Raw genomic sequence first — 24,168 nt, 5'->3', positions numbered from 1 at the left:
TGTTTTCAGTGAACTTTAATTATCTATGTGACACTGTAGCATTCTCTGAGCTCTGTTTTCTATATTATTTGTATATAAAGTCCAGATTTAGTCACCCATCTTATAATTTCAAACCTACAGAAAATTGAAACAGTAGTACAAAGACACCAGTCAACACTTCGCCAAGATTTCACTAATTATAACATTTTGCCACATTTGATTTTGCTCATTGCCTTCAAGAAAGACACATAAGGGTTGTGAGTTTACATTTTATTCAGGGTCTTACTGGGGACTATATATAGCCTGGGAGACAGCCACTCAGTTAGTCTTGAGGAAACTGCTCTGAAGAGGTAGGGGAGGGGCCAGTTTACAAATTTTTTTGGTTTGGAAATAACATGCAGTCTTGAAAGCAATGACACACATCTTGGTAAAAGATCACTGATAATTCCAAAGAACAGGTGTATGTTAATGATTTAGTGCTTTGCTATGTCTGGGAAGATGCAAGCATCTCGGGTCATTGAAATTCTTCCTGAGATATGTGTCTAACTATCTAAGGGCCTGTTTATCCAAAGCACAGAGCGCCTCACCTGTTTTTCATCCTGAACTCCTCTTGGTACACTGTCTGTGGGTGACTGCAATGGCTGCGACTTAACCCCTGTGGAGGTGGGTGATGAGAGATGCTCTTTGTTCTTCTTTGTTCACATTCTTTTAAGTATAAGTAAAAAATGAGTCACATACTAGCAAATGTACTTTTAACTTGTAGACATCATGAAATATCACTGCTAAATATTTCAGTTTGCATATTTTAATAAGACATTCTTACCTAATCAGAATACCATTATTACTTTTAAGTGAAATGGCATTAATTCAATGACATAATCTGCTTTTTTAAAAGTACTATAGCAGTTATTTGTGTACTTCTTATTGCATCCTATCAGGAGGCACATATTGTTAGTTCTTTCAAACACCAGTGATGAGATCGATCACTTGATCGAGGTGGTGATCATTACATCTTTCTGTTGTACAAGTATATCTTTCCCTTGTAGTAAGTGTTTGGGGAGGTGAATGGGTTAAGAGGGGGGACACTTTGAGATAACGTGACTATCCTGTTTCTTGGCACTTTTTTACCCAGTGATTGTAATATCCATTGATCATCTCTGTCTGAATTTGATATTACATTGATGATTGTGAAGGGGTGATTTTTAAACATTCTGTCATTGCTTTAACATTAATTAGTTGGTATTCTTCTATAAATGAGAGCTTTTCTTTCCTCCATTTGCCCTTCTGAGTATCTCAATGCAAAGATTCTTTTTTTTATTTACTAATCTGTTGCTGTGATTATTCTTCTTCAGTGTTCAAGTTGCCCTAAATTTGATCAGTGGAAACCAACTCCTGTGTCATTTACATGCCTCGGTTAGTCTTTGCTTTCTGGCTCAACAAAATATTCTAAGCCTACTTTATATACTTTCCCTGTCATGGAACTGCAAGAAGCATTTTTTTTTTTTTTTACATCTTTATTGGGGTATAATTGCTTTACAATGGTGTGTTAGTTTCTGCTTTATAACAAAGTGAATCAGTTATACATATACATATGTTCCCATATCTCTTCCCTCTTTCAAGGAGTCCTTCATCTTTTTGGTAGGAAGTGATATTTAGAAAGCAAGAACTGGGCAAGTTATACTGTTTGCTGCTGGGATAGTATCATTGCTTGCAGCCTTTTTCAGTAGATAGAGCTAGGATGTGTGTATGTGTGTACCTGCACACACATACATACATACATACATATATAAATTATGACTTTAACTGGATCTCTCCTATTCCAAGCTAACACTGTAGGGTTTTTCCTCTATTTTCCCTATTCCATAGTTTTATCTCCTTTCTCCAAAATGAAAACCTGGATCCCAGCAATACTGGTGTATTTGCTCATTTGCTCTCCCTTTCAGTGCATATAAAATAGTTTTAGAATTACAACACCAGTAGGATCTCTGAAAACAAATCATGAACTAGACTTCCTAATTTCTGCACAGTTCCTTTCTTCTTTTAGCTATGTGTCAGTTTTCTTAGCATACAACCTGTTAAGCTTTTTTGTATGTTAGTATTATCATTTTTCTTAAGAGAACAAAAATTCTGCTGACTCATAAACTGAGTTGCTACTATGCATGTTATATACAGTTTAATATCTCTTACGTTCATATACATTTTTGCTGTAATATATGTGTTGGAATCGCATGTTCACGTTAGAATTGTTTTCCAAAGAAAAAAATAGATGCTCAGAAAACATAGGTGTGATAGACACAATATCTTTATCTGGCAAGTAGTGAATTATACAGAGCCAGTTACAAAGTGGTAGTTAACTGTGGATTCTTCAGCTCTTCAGAGGCATTGGGTCTATTTAATATATTTCAGTATATTCAGTAGGGTCCTGAATATTTGTAGCACAACCAGAGAGAAATCACCGTTGAAATCTTTGTGCAGGGTGGTGTTTACCAGTTTTTTTCTCTTCAGGGTATCAGAACTGTAAGTAATGGATGGTTCCACTCATACCAGATCTCTCTCTATATATATCACTATCTATAGAAATTGAATAATTTGAGGTTTTATGAAGATACACTTTGGAATATCCATGCAATATATAGTTATATCTATATATAATTTATCATAAAAATATAAATAAGAGGCATACATAGAGATTTTAATATGAATCTTACAGGAAGTTTGATTAACATTAAAAAGAGAAACCATATTTCTTTAAAAATCCCTTCAAGGGCATAAAAGATAAAAACTACATTCATCATGGGAGCTATATTAAATATATACAATTATGGATGAGTTAATAATCCTTTTTAGTTTTGCACAACCCTTTAAAAAGGATTATAAACTGCTATAGCATTTGGATTGATTTTTTTCTTGTTTCCATAACAAAAAATTGAGAAGATTTAATAGAAGAGTTTTCCCAGAACCGTGCCCTGCAGTTACTGCTTAGGCCTTCCTGGATGCTTTGCTGCAACTTGACTGCCCTCTTCAGGCTGCATGTTAATAGATTAGGAAAATCTACAGTGTTCCTTCCATTCATAAAGTTACATCTCTAATGTTCCTATGAACTATTAAAACAGAAAGTACTTTTTTAGCTAACAGTGTTGGAAATGTGCTTATTTAAGTGCTAGGAGCATTTGTGGTTTTCAGCTTTCAATTTCAGATGGCAGTGAAGTTTGAAGGGTTCTAATAAGCATTAATGACACCTTTGCTCATTAGTCTAAGCTGACACAAACATATGCAAGAAGCCAGTCACTTTCTTTGTCATTAGTTAGGCTTCTTCTATCCCCTGTTACGCATGAAGAAGTTGGAATATGGAGAGATAAGAGATAATGGAGTTAAGTTTAGAGAACAGGGTTTATGTTATTGGGGCATATTCCTTCTAACAATTTTTTTTACCCTAAATAGATATCATCAACATTGAAATATGTTTTTCTCAGGCTTATTGAATTATTTCTAGTGACAAACAGATCTGGTCTCTAGTCCTATTGCTACTAAATTACCTTCAACAGAAGCAAGCCCCCATTTACCTTGTCAGTAGTAAGTTTTCTCTGAGTATTGTATTTGTGTTGAAAAAATGTAATTTGCTTAGCTCCCCTGGAATTCTTTATGCCAACAGATAGATTCCTAACTAGAAGCAAGATGTGTAGAAAATTTTTCTTGTTGCTTTGGTGCTCTAGATTCTAAAGGAGAATATGTAAGAAATAGGTCATATCTTCATTTATATAGTATTTTAATAGCTGCATATATTTTCCCAACTAGACCAGTATAGTAACATTCTGAGTGGTTTACAAACATTTATTTTCTCCTCCTCTAATACATTATGCACACTGTTGCCAGATACAGCTTTCTTAATTAGTATTTTGCATAATCTGCTTCTTTCAAAACACTTGTAGTAGTTGTTCACTATTTACAGAATAAAGTCAAGATCTAATTTATCTTTCTCCTGGAAGAGAGCTTCCAGTCTATTCTTTCCTTATTTTCTAACATGAAACTTAGTTCTGTTATTCGACTACCTAATATACATTTCAGACTGGGTAGTCTTTGTTTATACTGCTTCTGTTGCCTTCATATTCTCTTCCTGTCCTTCCTTGATTATTATAATTTTAGTCCTTCCATTCTTTTCTGAATATTTTCACATTCACACTTTGTCCAGCTGCTCAATCCACTGTGATCCCATTCTCTTCTATATGCTGTATAGCATCTACAATCTGCATTCTTTTTTCAATATATGTATCTTACTTGTGTGTTAGTGTGTGTCTATTCTGTTCTCTGACAAGCTTCTTAAAGGCGGAGACTGTGAGGTATACTTTTTTATTATTGTAGCATATATTAAAACGCTGAATAAACATCACTGATGATTAAGATCTAGATTTTATATTTCATATGAAATTGATTTAGGAACATGATGTTAGGAGATGATTTAGTCATTATAATCTTTCAAATCAAGACCACTATTCCTTTGACAAATAGCATATATTTGTGATGGTACAAAGATTTAAGGTGTTTCTTTTTTTCTTCCTAAGACCACCTATACCGTGAAGCAAACTGGCCTTAAAAGAGACATTAACCTGTGACATAAATGTGACTAAGTGGGCTTTTAGTCAGACTGTCCAGAATTCAAAATCTCTAATTTAGTATTATTTAGTTTTAGGGTATATGTAATATATTGACTCTTCAGGAAAGTATATTATTCATCATCAAACCTTTATTAAATACCTATTCTGGACTAAGGCCTAGCCACCGAACAATCACTGCATAAACATAGTATGCATAAGCAGAACAGTATATGCATAAAATAAACAGCGCTGCACGGCAGCTGAGAATTTCCATTTCTGACAGTTGCCCGAAGTATTACAGAGAATTGAAGTGGCTTCTGAGGGAGGGGCATTTTTGAGCAAGCTTTTGAAAGAAGGGAGGACATTTTAAGCAGAGGATTTAATGATTTAAAGCTTAAAGAATGAACACAGGGTGTCACAAAACGGAGAGACCCTTTGAGCATGTGGTATGTTCCTATGGATACAGACTGTATATGTAAATTGTGGCCAGGGGATAGGGGCTCTTGTCTTCTCTTCTGCCCATGGTCTTCGTTATATAGGCAGTGGGGAACTCTTTAGGACTTTGGAACAGAGGATAGAACCCACAGTTGATTATTAGGAAATTAAACTGAGGAAGTGGATGGTGTAGAAAACAGAGTTTGAAGGCAAAATGAATTCATCCTCTTTGACCCCTCAATACCACTTACCACATTTTCTCGTTTTATTTTCTTCAGGGTATTTCCAGCTGTCTGACATTTTGTGTATACTTGTGTGAGGCATCAGTTTCTCACTAGAGTGTATTCTCCTTGAAGTCAGGGCCCTTGAACTTATTATTCAGTCCTTCATTACCTGACACATTGTTGGCACTAATATATATTTGTGGAGTGAATTAATGAGTGAATGAATGTATACTTAGTAGATTCTAATAGGTCTGGGGTAGGTTATAACATTATAAGGGAAAAAAGTTCAAGATTATCCCAGTCTTATGTCATTCCATAAGATACTATACACAGATGTTGAATACTAAAATTTGATAGTATTTTTCCTGTGTATTTTTCAAAATGAAGCATTTTCATTTCTCAGAGCATCATTATCATAAGAATGCCAGTTTTTGCAGATGTGCCATTTCCCTAAGTTTCATTTTAAAAGTTAAAATGTGCTTTTGTGTAAGATGTCCTTTTGTGTAAAAATAAACTGCTTTCTTAATTGTTATGCTATCATTTTAATGATTTTTTTTAAGGCTGCACTGGTCTCTTAAGGTTCATTAGTACAGAGATGTTCAGATCTACTTAATCGTCAGTGCCAATTCACCGTGTGACATTACTATACATTTTTTCTTTGAAAATCAATGATGAATAATTACCTGTAATATTATATTCCATATGACAACAATCAACTCAGATTTTAGGGCTCATATTGGTCCTAACTCTGCTTTTATTTAGGGTTCGAAGAGGAGCCGTGAGGCACTGTTTTAAATAGATGAGGGAGGGTGTGAACCATGTAATCCGCGTGTATCCCTCCAGGAGACAGAGAGCATGTTCCCATTTACATCACAGCTTCATCTCTCCAGTACCTTGAAGTCTTTCCCTTCCCAGCCCTCGTGCTTGCTGTTCCTGCTCTCCAAAATGTCCGTTCTCCAGCTCTTTTCAGCGATGGCTTTTTCTCATCCTTGGGATTTGAGCATTAGTGTCGCTTCATCTGAGAAGCCTTTTATGACCGCGTCATCTGAGTAGATCCTCCATTGTTTTCTGTAATACAATTCCATGGAATTTTTTTTCTCAGTGTATATCTTACCTTTTAATGATTTTCATTTGTTTATTTGGTTGTTTATTATATGTCTCCTCACTAAAACGTCAACTCCATGAAAACAGATACCTTGGAGATTAGCTCACTTCTTGCTGTTAGGTGCTCAGGTTAAATCTTATTTAACCACCAAAGTTTTAAAAGTTTGTAATTATTTCATTTGAACAGATTCAGAATGTATACAATATAGTTTTCTGCCTAGGGAGCACAGTGCAGTCTCAGGCTGATCTTTACAGTGGTCGGTTTTTGTACTGTGCTGTCTTAAAACGTGCCCTTAAGGTCTTTATGCTAAGTGACCTCAGATTATAGCCTTGTTCATATTTAGCCCACTTAAATATATTTTAATCATAGCACTGTTATGTGCTCCTTGTTAATAAAAAAGGGCCTAGAATGTCCCTAGCCCTTGCACTCACTTATTTGCAGACTTAGCCACAGGCAATCACTGTTATTCCTTTGTGTTTTTTTCTTCTGGTGTTTTTTTCATACCTCTAAGTGTTAGTCTTATATATTTCATGCAGTAGACCTGATCTTTACATTTCTGGCTCTAATAGGTGAGGATTTAACTCATCTCACCCCTTACCATTTTTATAGTTTTTATTATTGTAAACAGTAAATAGCGCTCTTCTATTTCTTGTTCATAAGTGTAAGTGATATCTCTTGATTTCCTAAGTCGAAGATTAGCAAGTACACCTTCTTCCTCCCTTTTACCTACCAATCCTGTATTGTCATAGTTGATAGCTCTTACATTCTGTACTGTAACCATCATTACATCTGTGCTCTGTCTGTAGGTTGACTTATTGTTTCTACAGAAATAGCATCAATTGCAAAGTAGTAGGTTTTTATTATGGTTCCTTTTCCACAGTGCTGTTGTTTATGACCCCCTCCCTGACGCAAAAGAAAATGTTCAAAATGACTGCCTTTTCCCATCACCTAGCAATCAAGATTATGATACATTTTAATTTTCTTCTTCTTTGGACCTTGCCTTTTAGATTCATTTTGTTGTTGTTTTTCCTGTCGCAGGACCACACGTGCCTTAATGATAGTCTGGGCATCGTGCCACTCTTTCTAATTGTAATGGTTGCTTACAATCGGTTCTCTTCATCTTGAAGTCCAAGTAAATTCCTGTCCTGATTTGTATTTCATAGCTTCGTAGTTGGATCACAGCTTTCTTACACATCTTCCACCTTTCCTACTGCATCATATTTCTAGTTGCCCTTTTACCTTCCTTACAGTTCTTCTGTCACACTCTCATTTTTACCATTTCTATCAATTATAGCCTAAGGTAATTTCATATGACTTACATTTTTTCAAACGTGTTTATTTCAAACTTAATTGTTTGGCTTGATATACAATTCTAGATTGAAAATAACGTGCCCTCAAAACTCTGAAGGCGTTATTCTGTTATCTGCCAGCCTCTAGTGTTGTAAAATATCACAATATGTTGGTCTTTTCTTATTCCTCTTATTCAGAACCTGGGAAGTAATTTTAATTTGAATACCTAGTCTCCTTTAATTGTATTATGTTTCCAGAAAATTTCCTTTGTCTCTTCTCTTTTTGGGGCTCCTTCTATGTGAAGATTGGGCTTATTGGATTATATGCCTAGGTACCTCTCTCCTTCCTCCCACCAATATTGTCCACCTGTGTCCATTTTGTTCTTTGAATTTTATTTAACTCTTATCTACTAATATTGGTGTTTCATTTGAGAAATCATATTTTCTATTTATAAGTGCTCGCTCTTTTACTTTCCTTGCTCTTTTTTTTTTTTTTATATGGCATTGTTATTTTTTTGTGAATACTGTTGGGAAAAGCAACAGTATGATCATCCTGCCATGGGCTTTGATGATCCTGCATGTTCTTGCTGGGCATGCCAAGAATGCCAAGGGTTGTGTGTGCGGTGACAAGCCTTAAGGAGTGACATTATGTGTTTCACTGAACAAAGCATGGGATGTATCATCATGTGCTATAAAAACAGTAAGTCCTCCAAACTCAGTATGGCTGTCCTGTGACACAGTGAACTGTGTGTGCAGGTATTCAGGAAGGGCCTTTTGTGCTACCCCATGAACTTGGGGGCATGGGGAACTGATGCAAACAAACACGAAGAATGAAGTCCATAAGGTCTCTAACCCAGGAGTCTCATGGCTTCTGCCAGCATCCATGAAACAGTAATAGGCTAGCTCGTTAGCAAGATGAAATCTCAGAGCCAGCATCTCTGCTGCTTCTAATCCAGTATTTTTCCTAGCTTCTCCTTTTACTGCAGTCTTCTCTGGGATTGTAACTTCCTCCATCAAAACTTTTCCACTAGCCTTATGTTTTCCAGATAGTTCTTGAACTCGTTTATCTGCTGCTGACTCCACTCCAAGTCTTTTTGTGACTGTGGGGTTATACCTTTTTATATCTATACTTCTTTTGGGAGAGACTCCCCAGATCTCCTGTGAATAGTCAACCGTATGGAAGAAGCCCCCTCCCCTGTTTTTAAAATTAAAGTTTTAGCAATCACTGTTGCTTCTTTTTCCATGACTATACCTACATCCTTCTAGCAACACCGTTTCTTTATTTCTACTCCCTGCCTTCACCTAACTATAGAGCTTTAGTATCTGCCATATCAACAAAATGTCCAATAGAAACAAATTCAAAATAGGAGTAAATATGCTCTTAGAGAAGAGCTTGTTTGTGGCATTTGGTTTAGCTACTCAAATTTTTGCTTACTTTTAGGTGTGAATGTAAATGCATTTTTAGATAGATGGAATATATAAAGGTGCAGTACAACTGTATTTACAGTTTTAAAACATATATCCATGATTTTTATTTCTCCATTAAAGTGAATTCCAAAATTCTTAAAAATTGCTCTGTGCCTGTTACTAAAAATCATCAGAAGATTTAAGTTATATGTATAGGAGACGGCACAAAATGATTTTATCCCCTGTAAAAAGAGTTGTCGGGCTTCTTATTTAAAGGGTCAGGATGGGCTTTTTTGCCCACACGCTTTCTATTAGAACTCCTCCACTCTGCCCTTATGTAGTGTAATAGCAAACATAGCAGTAAGTAAAGGAATCAGTGTGGCTGTGATGCAGTAACCCTTTATTCACGAATGATAAAGTTTGAATTCTGTATAATTTTTACCTCATGGAATATTCTATTTTTTTACCTCCGTTTAAACTATAAAATCTACTCTTAGCTTGCAGTTCATACTAAAACAGACCAACTCTTGTCCCAGAATTACCTGTTTTATTAATAGCTTTGTTAATGTTTCAATACTGATAATGTTTCTACTCTGTCCCATTATCCTTACCAGGCAAGCTAACGAAGAATATCAAATACTGGCTAACTCGTGGCGCTATTCCTCTGCTTTTTGTAACAAACTCTTCTTCAGTATGGTGGACTACGATGAGGGAACAGATGTTTTTCAGCAGGTAAAAGAGTTTTGTTTTAATAACATATTTAATAGAGTTAGTTAAGATTGCCGCATCTCTGTTTACCAGATAAAAATACAATTCAGTGCATGCAATGAGTAGTTATTAATTATGTGATATGATTACAATAATTACAGTCAATGTTACCTTTATCAGTACATAGTTTTTGCCATTAGTGAATAAACACATTTTGACTTTTCCATTATAGAGGAAGTATGTTTTTTCAGCATACAGTGGCAGTTTACATGCATTAGCCTTATTTTGATAAATTGTATGTGGTTTGGGTGGTATTTTGCATAAATTTGTGAAATTTTATATAAGATTAAGGTTTTACTTAACCTTTATGCTGCTTTGGGGGGATATAAGGCCTTTAAGGGGGTAATTAAAGTTATATGAGGTCATAAGGATGGGACCCTAACCCAATGGGACTCACGTCCTGCTTCCTATAAGGATACCAGTCCTGTTGGAATTTGTCGTGATTACATCATCATCGCTAACATTGAGTCCTTATAAGTCCAAGGACTCTTCTAAGTACTTCATGTGTTTTCTTTCATTTAGCTTCATAACAATCCAAAGAGAAATATGTTTTTTTGTTTTGTTTTGTTGTGGTACGCGGGCCTCTCACTGTTGTGGCCTCTCCCGTTGTGGAGCACAGGCTCCGGACGCGCAGGCTCAGCGGCCATGGCTCACGGGCCCAGCCGCTCCGCGGCATGTGGGATCTTCCCGGACCGGGGCACGAACCCGTGTCGCCTGCATCGGCAGGCGGATTCTCAACCACTGCGCCACCAGGGAAGCCCGAAATATGTTGTTTTTATCTCTATTTCATAGATGAGGAAATTAAGGTATGGAGAGGTTAACATCACTTGTGCAAGGTTACAGAGTTAGTATATGGAGATAATAAAATAAAATGGTGATAGAATTTGAGCTCAGCTGTCTGGCTTCTTGATCCCTGCTGTTACCCTGCAGTTATTAATTTCTTGTCTTTATCACTACTTGATCATGCCTTTCAAATGTAAAACTTAGTGCCATACCCAGCATTGATTAGTTTGGGTATCTTGGTCTATTTTATTTTTCTCACATGTGGCACTCTGGTGCAGTTCTTTACCACGTCATGGAAAAGTATTTAGTTCTGTAAAGACTCAAGCTAATTGTAAATGGTCCATTAGTGAGTGTTTCTGCTTACTTGCTTCCAGATTGATAATTCATTCTTCTTTGACAGTTTCTAGTTGAATAGAATAAATTCTCTCCTTTTGCCTTCAATACCCTTTACCCTTGGGCTTTCCTATTAGTATTCTTCATTTATTTTTTTCTTATAAATTTATTTTACCTTTTGGGCATGTTTCCTTTTGTTTGTCTATTCAAGAAGTATTATTGAATTGGTGAGAAAAACATACATAGCTCTTCCCCATAAGGAGCTTATAGACTAGGGAGCTAATTATATAAAAATAAAGAAAAACACATAAACATAAATGTGTAATTTCAAATAACCTCGTAAAGATAAATTACAGTACTATAACATCCAAATATTTTTTCATGTAATTTATACGTCTGTGTAGAATCTCAGGAGACTTGGCCTTAGAGATCATCAGATGGTAGTGCTATATATATAGCATTTGGTATATACATGAATATATATGTTCACTCAGTATATACATGAATCCTCTCTGCCATCTTAGAAAACAGTCACCCAGGTCCAGTCTGATTGCTAGAGCAGAGGCTTCAAGCCCAAACATCTACCCTGGCCAGGCGTGGAAGCTGAATGAGGGAAACCAGTTACATGAGTTTAGTTTCATTATGGGATCTTTGTTTATGTACATACTTAGTATATTAAAAACATTAGTTCTTCACTTGAATAATTAAATATGTTCCCTCTGATATTTATTAGAACAAAATCTTTCTTGGTCTTTTTAAAAATATATATATATTTAATGGAAACACTCAAATTTCACTTTTTTCCTAACTGCTGTTAAGAAATAAAATCAGCAGAATGCCATGCAGCTGACCGTTGGTTTCACTGGCATGGGTGGGGCTACAGTGGACTGGACAGGACCAGCCGACCCAGTGAGGGAGATGCAGCTCAGCTCTCTCTCTAGTGAAGAAATGCAGGCCAGTGGAGCTAGATCTGTTTTTCAAGTAGAGACCCAAATAATGAATTTTTATATGAAATTTCCCTATCTTTAAAATGTTGGTAGCTAATTCGGATTAAAGAAAACCAAACAAAATTGTGGGACAAAGTAATCCTTCCTTTGTGCTAGGTACTGACTATATAGGCTGCCAGTATATAAACATAGATATACTGTTAGATATAATTGTTGAGTTCTTTTATATGCTTTAAACATTTTTTTTAACTTTGGCATAGATGTAAGACTTGAAGTCAAGGGCTTCCCTGGTGGCGCAGTGGTTGAGAGTCTGCCAGCTAATGCAGGGGACACGGGTTCGAGCCCTGGTCTGGGAGGATCCCACATGCCACGGAGCAGCTGGGCCCATGAGCCACAGCTACTGAGCCTGCGCGTCTGGAGCCTGTGCTCCACGACAAGAGGGTGCGACAGTGAGAGCCCCATGCACCGCGATGAAGAGTGGCCCCTGCTCGCCGCAACTAGAGAAAGCCCTCGCACAGAAATGAGGACCCAACACAGCCAAAATAAATAAATTTTATTTAAAAAAAAAAAAAGTTGAAGTCAAGATTGTTTTTAATTGAAAAATTTCCTCAGGTTAATTTTGAATCAGCAGAATTCCAAACACAGCACTGCTTTGTTTTTCCAAAACCTAGCCCCTGGCTTAGCAATGAGAGTTTTCATTTTAAAATGCAGCATTGCATAAAAGTTATAGCTGCTAATGATTTTTATGGGGAATTATAATTACAAAAATAGCGAAGTGTATATTTTGTTTTACTTGGGAACTACTAAAAGGTTCTTAATGCGTATGTTTTCTTTCTTGCTAACTACTGAATCGCATTTTGTTGAAGTAGTCTCTCTAAACTGATGTTTTAAAGCACTGTCGCTGTGGTGTCTGGATATGATATTAAGAACAAGTGAAGAAATTTGACAATCTCTGGCTTGTTGGAGACTTGTTTGGAAAGTAAATTATATGTGATTCCCGTGTGATGGCTGAGGCTAAGTGTCTGACAGCAGGCCAAAAAGTTAATGATGTGTTAGAAGGTGCTCTGCACTAGCAGTCAGGAGTGTGTTGTACCCTGCTTTGTGTAGCCTTGGGAATTTGTACGTTTTAATTAGGATGAAAGCTTTGAATTGTATTTTTTTAACTCTAAAATTCTAGGATGTGAAGTGTCTTAGCGTGGAGTTTCTGATTGTTCTAATGCAGGGTACTTCCTCTCCCTTGAATCTTACATTTACATATTGGCTTACATATTGGCTGTAGCTATCTCTTGCGCATCTGTCAGGAAACACATGAACAAAATGTGAAGGGGGAGAAATCACAGGGAAGAGAGGAATTGGTGACTGTGTTCTGTTCAATTTAATAAAAATTACTTAATGTCCGTAACATGCAGGCCCACAGCTGGTACTGCTGTATCTTTACCTTGATGACAGCAAGCATGATCTGATGTTTGCTGTTACTTCAATTTGCTTTTTATTCTCATTATTGGGGAATTCTGAACTATATATTGGAAGTCAGGGCCAAAAATCTCTTTGCCTTTCATTTGAAACATTTTTCATAATTCTTGGGCAGCAAGAGTTTAATCTGTATGTATGTTTTGCTGTTTACTCCTCAATGCAAATTAACCTCATATTTGTTTTTAGATATGATATTGTTTATACTAGAGTAGTGTTTTATTCAGTATACTTTTCAAATGGAGCTTGCCTTTAGAAAATAGTTATGAGCTATAACCATTTTGAGACAGTTGAAATAATGGAGGAGTTGAACAAAAGTCTTTAAAGTTTTAACAAAGAAGTCAATATACTTGAAATTAATTACATGATATATTTATCTTTCATCAAATGCCGGTCCTTTTTCTTTAATAACTGCTTAAGAAGTGAAAACAGTCCATGTACCACCAAATTACAGTGTTTCTATTTTGCACTTTGAACCATTTCATTCTTTAGTTGTAGAATTCTAGAAAATAAAGATGGAAATGGCCGATGAAATAGATGATGCAGCTGAGAATGTGAATGATGTATGTTAAATGTGAAGGTTCGGCAAGCTTGGCCTAATCCCTAAGTTCTTTTCTATTCAACAATATAGTAAGATGACTAAAAACAGTAGTTAAGCTCTGGAAAGCCACTTGGATTTTCATAATAAACGCTATCTTTCCAGAATTCATGCAGGAAAAAACCCCATAAAACGTCAGATGAAGGATATATAAAGATTGGTGGGATGTTGTATTTAGTATGTTTTATCTCATGTTTTACAGCTCAACATGAACTCTGCTCCTACATTTATGCATTTTCCTCCAAAAGGCAGACCCAAGAGAGCTGATACTTTTGACCTTCAAAGAATTGGATTTGCAGCTGAGCAACTAGCAAAGTGGATTGCTGACAGGACGGATGTTCATGTATGTTCATATTCCCTACCAGTTTTAATAACAGGCTAATTAGTGTGGTTTGGTAGAACATTGTAATAAAGCCACAGGATTTTTTTCTTTTTTTCAATTTCTCTATGGAACATTTCTCCTTGCTTCAAGAAAACTGCATCTGATAGCCGTAAGTTAAACTTTGAGTTAGGTGAATTTAAATGGTTTTTAAAATAATGGCTCTTAAAATATCAGGGAACCATTAAAGAATACATAAGTTAGGCAACCATTAAAGAATACATAAGTTAGGCACAAAGTAATTTCACAGGCTAAAAAATATACTGACTGTTGCTCAGCGGTCTTAGTAATCAAAGAAATTCTAATTAAAAAGCCAGATGTATAATTTTTAACTATCCTTTGAGCAAATAAAAATGGGATAATACCCACTTTTTCATGAGCCATGTGAGAAAATGCCACTGACATATACTGTGCTTGGGACTATAAATTGGTGTAACTATTCTAATGGTATGTGTCATGTCTTTATTTTATGGAATTTAACTTAATAACTCCACTTGAAGGAATTTAACTTAAGGATATAATCAGGAATGATTTAAATTCTTAACCATAGGAAAAAAATTTTAAAGTTCATTTTAATGGAAAAAATCGTAAAGAAATCAAATGTGTAAAAATAAGAGACTAATTAAATGTGCCAGAGTCTAGACAGTGGTTTGCAAGAATATCTGATGTAGAAAGAAGCTTAAGGTATAACAAGTGAAAAAGTAGGTTAGAAAAATAGTATTTATAGTATGACTCAGTAAAGCATAAATATGAGTGTAGATGTATAGACAGTTTATTCAGCAAGTAAATGAACAAAAATGTTGATGATAGTTCATGTCTGTGTGGAGCGCTTAATGTCACCAGAATGTTCTACGGTGAACAATTATAACCAGCTACTTTAAAATTATATTTACCTTAGAAGTAATTCAGAAGCATTGATTTTTACAATAAGGTGTAAACACATTTATTCTCAGTTGAGAAAGACGTCTCTCATATTATACTACCGTCATTGTAAATAAAATAATATAGGTATTAATGATATTTCGGTGGCTAAACTTACTTCCTAACTCATCAGTTTTTTGGAAATGTTTTGGCAAATATTCAGCTCTACAATGTATCATTTATTTGGTACAAAATATTAAAGGTAATATGGAAAAGTACTATTAATTCTTTATAAGAAATACTAAATTTTAATCAGAAATGATTCTAACCTATTATCATACTTACACATTGTTAGTAGATATATATTTTTTTACAAATGTGGATCTATTTATAAATAATTTCAAATTAAAAAGTTCCACAGATGAAAATAGTATAAATAGTTCCAGTGTATACCCTTTATCAGGATTCACATAGTGTTGACTTTTTACAACTTTTGCTTTGCCATTCTTATTCTTACCTCTCCTCCACCCTGTCTCTCCACACATACTTACACACCCACACACGGTCTTTTTCTGAACCATTTTAAGGTGAATTGCATCTCCTAAGAAATACATGAAGATGGTACAGTTACCACCTTCACAGATTTACACTGGTATAATATTTCTATTTGAGCTATGGTATATATTCTAGCTTTGTCAGTTGACCTAATACTATCCTTTAATAATATTTTCCCACCTTCAGTACAAGATCCAGTCTAGAGTTAGGTATTAAATTTACTTGTCCTTTAGCCTTGTTTAACCTTGTTTAACCTGGAACATTTCCATAACTTATCTAAAACTTTGACATCTTGAAGAATATAATCCTCTCGCACTTTTTGAACTGAATGATCCTTATTTGATTTGCCTGATGTTTTTTTTTTTTTGACTGGATTCTGCTAATGCATTCTTGACCACAATACCACAGAGGTCATGTTTTGTTCTAACTACATGTATAGCCCATGATGCCCTCTGTCCCTCATTGGTGATGTTAATTTTGAACATCTTATCATGGTGTCTTTCATTTCTCCATTATGTAATTACTATTCTCCCCCCCCCCACTTTCTAATTAGTAAGCTATCTATGTGGAGACACCTTAAGATCATGCAAATATCTTACTCCTCATCAAAATTTTGTCAATATTTAGCATCCATTGATGAACCTTGCCTGATCCAGTTTTTATCATGATGGTTGCAAAATGATGATGTTCCAGTTCTAGCACTTTGTCCATATTTCTAGTTGGCTCATAGCATTCTGCTGTAAGCAAGAGTCCTCCCCTCTTTATCACTTACTCATTCATTGGTACAGACTCATGAATTGCTTTTTTTTTCCTCCAATGGTTTATAAGTTATTACTGTGCCTAAATGTTTTGGTGCCAAAATTGTTCTAGATTTGACTAGTGGGTGTCCCTTCATGCTGGCTTCCCTGTCCTTGTAACATGTCTCCATCATTTTCTATTAACACTTTCTTACTTTCTGACATAATATGTCTCAGGATCATCTTGTATCTACACATGTATTCTACCCAGTGCTCAGTTAGCCATCTCTCCTAGGAGCCTTGGTTTCCTCTCATGGGGAATGTTACTGGAACCAAGGTCTGTGAAAATTACAGCTACTTTAAAAAAAGTAGTCTGTATGCTTTGATAGTCACCATCAAAAACTGAAAAGACAACCCAAGAATGGGAGAAGTGTTTGCAAATCATTTTTCTTATAAGGGACTTATATCTAGTATATAAGTAGGACTCTTAATAACCGATAAAAAGGCCACCCAATTAAAAAGTGGGCAAAGGATGTGAATAGACATTTCTTCAAGGAAAGTATGTAAGTGGCCAGTAAGTACAAAAAAGATGCTCAACATCATTAGTTATCAGCAAAATGCAAATCAAACCCACAGTGAGATACCACTTCACACCCACTAGGGTGGCTAGAATCAAGAAATGATGTCATAAGCACTGGCAAGTAAGTGGAGAAATACGAACCCACATACACCACTGGTGGGAATGCAAAATAGTGCAGCCACTTTGGTAAACAGTTTGACAATTCCTCAAACCATTAAACATAGAGTTTCTATGTGACCCAGCAATCCCACTCCTAGGTATATACCTGAGAGAAATGAAAATGTACACCTACACAAGAACGTGTACAAGAATGTTTATAGCAGCATTATTCATAATAGCCACAAGGTGGAAACAACCCAAATACCCATCAACTGATTAAGTGATTAATGGATAAACAGAATGTGATATCCATACAATGGAATATTCAGCCATAAAAAGGAATGAAGCAGTGGCACATTTTCCAACAAGGATGAGCCTTGAAAAGATGATGCTAAGTGAAAGAAGCCAGTTACAAAAGACTACATATTATATGAAATTCCAGAATAGGGAAATGTATAGAGACAGACAGTAGAGTTATTAGTGGTTGCTTAAGGTTGGAGGGTGAGAGGAATAAGGGAGTGAATGCTAAAGGGTATGGGATTTCCTTTTGAAGTGATTCAAATGTTCTGATACTGACTGTGGTGATGGTTGCACATACCTGTGAATATGCTAACAAAAAAATTGGATCGTGTACTTTCAAAGGGTGGATTGTATGGTATATGGATTATAGCTCAATAAAGCTATTAAAACCTTTTAAAAAGTTCCAATTCGAAATAATACAAGTATTATACCCCCCCATCTCACCTCTACTTTTTACCAGATGATTCCATGTTCCATGGGTGAACCAGAACAGCTCTGGGATGAATATAAGTAGGTTTTGCATATATTTAACTGTATTCACCTAAAAGCACCTTAAGAGCAAGTCGTGTTACATAGCCATGATGTTTTAAGGCATGTATTTTTTGACTCATAAAGAGCAAAAGGAATGTTATTTCCAGGTATGAAAAGTAAGGTGACACCTTTCTGAATTATTTGTGTTAAAAGACTGGAATGAAAAAAAAAAAATAAAAATAAGACTGGAATGACTAGAATATGGTTCAGCGAAAAAGATTAATATTTTTCTTTAACTTTAAAAACTTTCATTGTATTCTTGCAGATTCGTGTCTTCAGACCACCCAACTACTCTGGCACCATTGCTTTGGCCTTGTTAGTGTCACTTGTGGGTGGTTTGCTGTATTTAAGAAGGAACAACTTGGAGTTCATCTATAACAAGACTGGTTGGGCCATGGTATCTCTGGTATGTTAACACATTTACCCTATTTCTTTGTGTAATGGTATAAGTTGTATAATATTAACAAAATGAGCCAGATTATTACTATAATGGAAATCAAGTCTGGATGAGAGGAATTAACTTTTTAGGACTGAAGGTGATATAATTTAAGTTCAGTTAGTCTAGACTGTGCTATCTTCCTTCTACGTTTCACTTTTAAAATATAATGTCTTTCCCTGTGTACTTGGCATATTACAAGTGCTAAATGAATGTATGTTGAATACATTTAGAAATATACTAAGAATTAGTAGTTTGGAGACTCTTAAAACTGAAGCAGTTGGAAATGTACTCATTCAGTTGTTTTTATCCAGCAACTCTTTTCTTGTGTCTCTACTATGTTCCTGATGTTTATTAGGTACTGGAGGTATAAAGGTAAGACATAGACCCTACCTGTACGTAATTCATCGTGGGGATACAAGCTAATCAGAAGACAAATACAGTGTAATGTTACACATGCTGTGATGGAGGTAAGCACAAAATATCATAGGAAGGTCACCTAATCTTGAGTGACGAAGGTCATGACAGGCTTCCTAGAGTGTGTGACATCATTTATGTTTTAGAATGATCACTTTGGTAGCAGTGGGCAATCAATTGAAGGGTATGTCTGGGATCAGGAGACCTGGATAGGATACTATTAGGAGAATCCAGGTGAACGTGATCCTATTTCAGTTTGTACTAAAAGAATTTTTCTTCCCTTTATGATTGTGCTAAATTAAAAAAAATAATTAGCTAATAAAATGGAAATGTGAACAGCATATAAATAAAATATATTCAGTGATAGATCTGATATTTAATAGTTATACTAATTAAAAATATTGGTGTAAAATAATATAAATGGTAGGATAATATCTATATTATGCAAACAGACTTAAATTCTTACTAGAAAATGGAGTTTTCCTAATTATAGTGGGTTAATATTTTTCTCTTTGCTTTTTATATTTTAAAGACATATGACTGTTTAAAGCAAAATATAACACTGCATTGATGGATTGGTGGGTTTGTTGTGTGTGCATGACAATAGCATGTTAAAGGATAAATTGAGCTATGTTGTTGAAAAGTTCCTATATTTTACCTGATGTGGTTCAATATCAACTTTAACTTGACTGGGATGAGTTTAAGATACATATTGTAATCCTCAGAGGAACAATTGAAAACATAATACAAAGAGATGAGCTGGAAAGCAAAGATAGTGATTAAAATGGAATACTAAATATATATAATTAACACAAAGGAGGAATGAAAGGAGGAACAGAGGAGTAAAACACAAGAAACCCAGTACAATTTAAAAAATGACAGACCTAAATACCATCATATCAGTCATATCATATCAATATACTTATGTACTTTAAATATAAACAGATTTAGTACCTCAATCAAAGGACAGATATTGTCAGTTTGGATCAAAATGCAATAGCAGACTATGTGCTGTCACACAGAATATGTAAAGGATTATTGCTAGTCAGTTATAAGACAGAAATCATGGTTTTAAAAAATGACACTGTTTATAGGTAAGATGGCATTATACATATGCCAACCTTTTTCTCCTGGTGATATAACTATAAAACCTGGAGAGAATGCAAGGCTCAAGTATTTGATGTTTTTAAAAAGTGTCAGCAGGTAGATCAGGTAAGAACATCAGCTTTCAAAATGACATCTAATTAGAAGATGTTGAGGGTTGATAATTTTTTGTTTACTATTTTGGTTTTTCTTGACTTAAACTCAGTTCAGAGTGAAAGCTGAAAGTGAGCCATGTGGAGCAAAGATATCTAGAAGATATCTGTGGTTCTGGCTCAAGGAGCAGTAAAGGGAATCTATAAAGCTCATCAACAAAATGAAAAGCTTTTGGTGTCATATTCAAAATATTGCTGTGAAGACTAATGTCAGGGAGCTTTTTCCCTATATTTCTTCTAGGAGTTTTACAGTTTCAGGTCTTATATTTAAATCTTGAATCCATTTTGAGTTGATTTTTGTGAGTAGTATAAGATAGGAAGTAGTTATTCACATTATTTTGTATGTGAATATTCACTTTTCCCAGCACTGTTTATTGTGGGGACTGTCCTTTCCCTTTGTATATTCTGTATATTCTTTGCTTTCTTGTCAAATATTTATTGATGGCATATGCATTAGTTATTTGAGCTCTCAGTTCTATTCCATTGGTTTATGTGAGTTTTATGGTGGTACCATACTGTTTTGATTACTGTAGCTATGTTATATAGTTTGATTTCAGGAAATGTGATGCTTCCCACTTTTTTTTTTTTTTTTTTTCTCAGTATTGCTTTGGCTATCTGGGATCATTTTGTGGTTCCATATGAATTTTTGTATTGTTTTTTCAATTTTGTGAAAAATGCCATTGGAATTTTGATAATGATTGCATTGAATCTATAGATGGCTTTGGGTAGTGTGGACATATTAACAATATTAATTCTTCCAATCTAGGTAGTTGGATATCTATAGTTGGACACAAGATACTTCCCATTTGTTTTCTTTAATTTCTTTCATGAATGTCATGCACAGATCTTTCACCTCCTTAATAAAATGCTTAGGAATAGAATTTAACTGTTTTTGATGCTGTTGTAAATGGGATTTTTAAATTTCTTTTTTGGATAATTTATTATTAGTGTAGAAATGCAACTGAGTTCTGTATGCTGATTTTGTGTTTTGTTTTGTTATTTGGCTGTGTTGGGTCTTCATTGCTGCATGTGGGCTTTCTTCGCTAATCCTTGTTGCGGTGCGCAGGCTTCTCATTGCAGTGGCTTCTCTGTTGTGGAGCATGGGCTCTAGGCGTGTGGGCTTCAGTAGTCGTGCCACACGGGCCCAGCAGTGGCACAGGGGCTTAGTTGCTCCACGGCATGTGGGATCTCCCTGGACCAGGGCTCAAACCTGTGTCCCCTGCATTGGCAGGCAGATTCTTAACCACTGCACCACCAGGAAAGTCCTTGGAAGTCCTTGTATGTTGATTTTGAATCCTGCAACTTTAGTGAAGAAATCAGTGATTAGTTCAAACCCTTTTTTGGTGCAGTCTTTAGGAAGATCATATCATCTGCAAACACAGTTTCACTTCTTTTCTGATTTGAATATCCACTATTTCTTTTTCTTGCCTAATTGCTCTAGATAGTACTTTAGTACTATGTTGAATAAGATTGATGATAGGACACCCTTTCTTGTTCCTGATCTTAGAGGGAAAGCTTCCAGCCTATCACAGTTGAACATGATATTAGTTGGGAGCTTATTGTATCTGGCTTTTATCATGTTGTTGTACATTCTTTCTATACCCAATTTATTGAGTTTTTATCATGAAAGGATGTGGAATTTTGTCAAATGCTTTTTCTATTATCATGTGATTTTTATTCATTTTGTTAATTGATATATCTCATTGATTGATTTGCAGATGTTGAATCGTCTTTACATCCCAGGGATAAATCCTACTTGTTAATGGTGTGTGATTCTTTTAATGTGCTGTTGAATTTGGTTTACTGTATTTTGTTGAGAATTTTTCATGTATATTCAGCAGGGATATTGATCTGTAGCTTTATCTTTTCATATCGGTGTAATACTGGCCTCATACAATGAGTTTGGGAGTGTTCCCTCTTTAATTTTTTGGAAGAGTTTGAAAAGGATTGGTATTAATTCTTCTTTAAATGTGTGGTAGTATTTTCCAGGGAAACCATCTGGTCTTGATAGGTTTGTGTTTCAAGGGTTTATCTGTTTCTTCTAGGTTATCCAATTTGTTGGCGTACAGTTGTTCATAGTAGTCTCTTATAATCCTTTGTATTTCTGTAGTATGAGTTTAATGTCTCCCCTTTCATTTTATTCATTTACCTTGTCACTTGCAATCATTTTTTCCTTCACGTCTATTTTGTTTGATGAGTGCATAGCTACTCTGTTTTTTCTTTTGGTTTCCACTTGTGTGAAATATCTTTTTCCATCCCTTTTTTTGAAATTATTTGTCTCCTTGAAGCTGAAGTGAGATTCTTGAGGGCAGCATATAGTTATGTCTTCCTTTTTTATCCATTCGTTCACTCTGTGCCTTTTGTTTGGATAACTTAATCCATTTATATTTAAAGTAACTTTTGGTAGATAAGGACTTATTAATGTTATCTTATTAACTGTTTTCTAGTACCATATTACAGTTTTAGAGTATTCTGAATTTGACTATATACTTGCCTTTACCAGTGTGTTTAGCATGAAGAATGTTTTTCAGTATTTCTTGTAAGGCAAATCGATTGGTGATGAAGTTCTTACCTTTTGTTTGTCTGGGAAAGTTTTTATCTATCCTTCATCCCTGAAGGATAACTTGGCCAGGTAAAGTTCTCTTGGTTGGCATTTTTTTTTTCTTGTAGCATTTTTAATGCTTCATTCCACTGTCTCCTGGCTTGCAAGGTTTCTGCTGAGAAATACACTGATAGCCTTAAGGGGGTGTATCTTGGAGAAGATGATTTAGGGTTGAAATTTGGTGGTACTATGCTGGGAGAAAAGTATTTTGCAAAGTGGAGAAAATAAATTAGGGCAGGATTGTGCACATGTTTGTGTTTAGCAAATATGCTTAGAGAGAGTAGTTTTGAAAATAAGTCTACTTTTACTGCTGTTAAAAACTATCTTTTTTCCCTCAATTTTAATTACATCAGGAAGGGACATTCCCTAGGGATAACCTCTAATAAGCAAAGCAATCCTTTGACTTTTTCCTATGTTTATAAAGACCTTTATGTAAATATACATATGTATAAGTATTTTTAAAAATATATTGTTCAGTGACAGTTGTATTTGTTTCCTAGTTCTGAAAATTCAGATTTAATTCTGTTTTGGGGGTTCTTTTCATCAGGCATTATTTCTTAAACTTTCTGCCCCTTTCTTCTTTTCTCCTGGGACTCCAGTAATGCACAGATAGTTCCTTTTAGAGTTATGTAGGTTTTTGTCACTCTTTTCTATTCTTTTCTCTGTTCCCCCTGACTGGATAATTTCAAGTGATCTCTACAGATTCTTTCTTCCAGTTGATCCAATCTGATGTTGATATTCTCTATGGCATTTTTCATTTTATTTGTCATATTCTTCAGCTCCCAAATTTCTATTTGGTTCTTTTTTATGAATCCTATCTCTCTGTTAAACTTCTCATTTTGTTCATGTATTATTTTCCTGATTTTATGGAATTATCTTTGTGTGTTTTCTTGTAGCTCATTGACTGAGCTTCCTTAAAACAACTATTTTGAATTCTTTATTAGTTGGTCACTGGAAAATTGTACTCCTTTGATGGTGTCATGTTCCTTGAAATTGAAGTCTTGCATTGCTTTCTTCATATTTGAAGAAGTGTACCTCTTCCAAAATTAGGTGGCTTTGGGAGAGAAATTCCTTTCTTCAGTCATGTTAGGGACTCTGAGGCTTTCTCAGATCTTTTCTGTGGATAATCCTGTTCCGTCTTGTGGGCATACTCAAGATTGTATCCTTTCTCTCAATCTTGTAAAGCTAGGTTGGGTGCTGATAGCCTCCCATTTGCTCACTTTCCCTAGGGTGTTGCTGAATGCTCTAGTTTGTGTCCTTTCTCCTAGTCCTGCAGAGTTGACTGGCTTTCTGCACGTGCCAGTAGCTGTCACAGAGGCTTACTTTCACCACCTTCAGGGTATGCCATGGTATATGGCAAATGCTGCTTATGAACATAGAAGCAAAAAGTTTTTTGAAAACGTGTTAACAACCAAATTTAGCTAATTCATGATGAATTAAGAAAGTGAACTTTCTTAATTAGGTTAAGGGTATCTTAAAATCTCT

The 24,168-nt window shown here is 35.3% G+C and overlaps 1 protein-coding gene across 8 annotated transcripts in view; it reads left to right on the top strand.

The window, feature by feature from the left end:
• TUSC3 (tumor suppressor candidate 3) overlaps positions 1 to 24,168 on the top strand; it is a 181,580-nt gene that overhangs the window by 66,441 nt on the left and 90,971 nt on the right. For all 8 annotated transcript variants that reach the window (XR_012328975.1, XR_012328974.1, XM_019921440.3 and 5 more), the window contains exons 3-5: positions 9,646 to 9,763; positions 14,133 to 14,273; positions 18,238 to 18,378. Coding sequence is in view for 6 of the 8 variants with exons in the window: in XM_019921440.3 (XP_019776999.1) it covers positions 9,646 to 9,763; positions 14,133 to 14,273; positions 18,238 to 18,378 (400 nt within the window). In the remaining 2 variants the exon portion in view is untranslated. The remainder of the gene's footprint in view (positions 1 to 9,645; positions 9,764 to 14,132; positions 14,274 to 18,237; positions 18,379 to 24,168) is intronic.

The sequence above is a fragment of the Tursiops truncatus genome, chromosome 21 (assembly GCF_011762595.2).
Source record: "Tursiops truncatus isolate mTurTru1 chromosome 21, mTurTru1.mat.Y, whole genome shotgun sequence".
NCBI classification, from domain to species: Eukaryota; Metazoa; Chordata; class Mammalia; order Artiodactyla; family Delphinidae; genus Tursiops; species Tursiops truncatus.
Note: the sequence above shows the minus strand (reverse complement) of the source record. Positions and strands in the feature narration are given on the sequence as shown.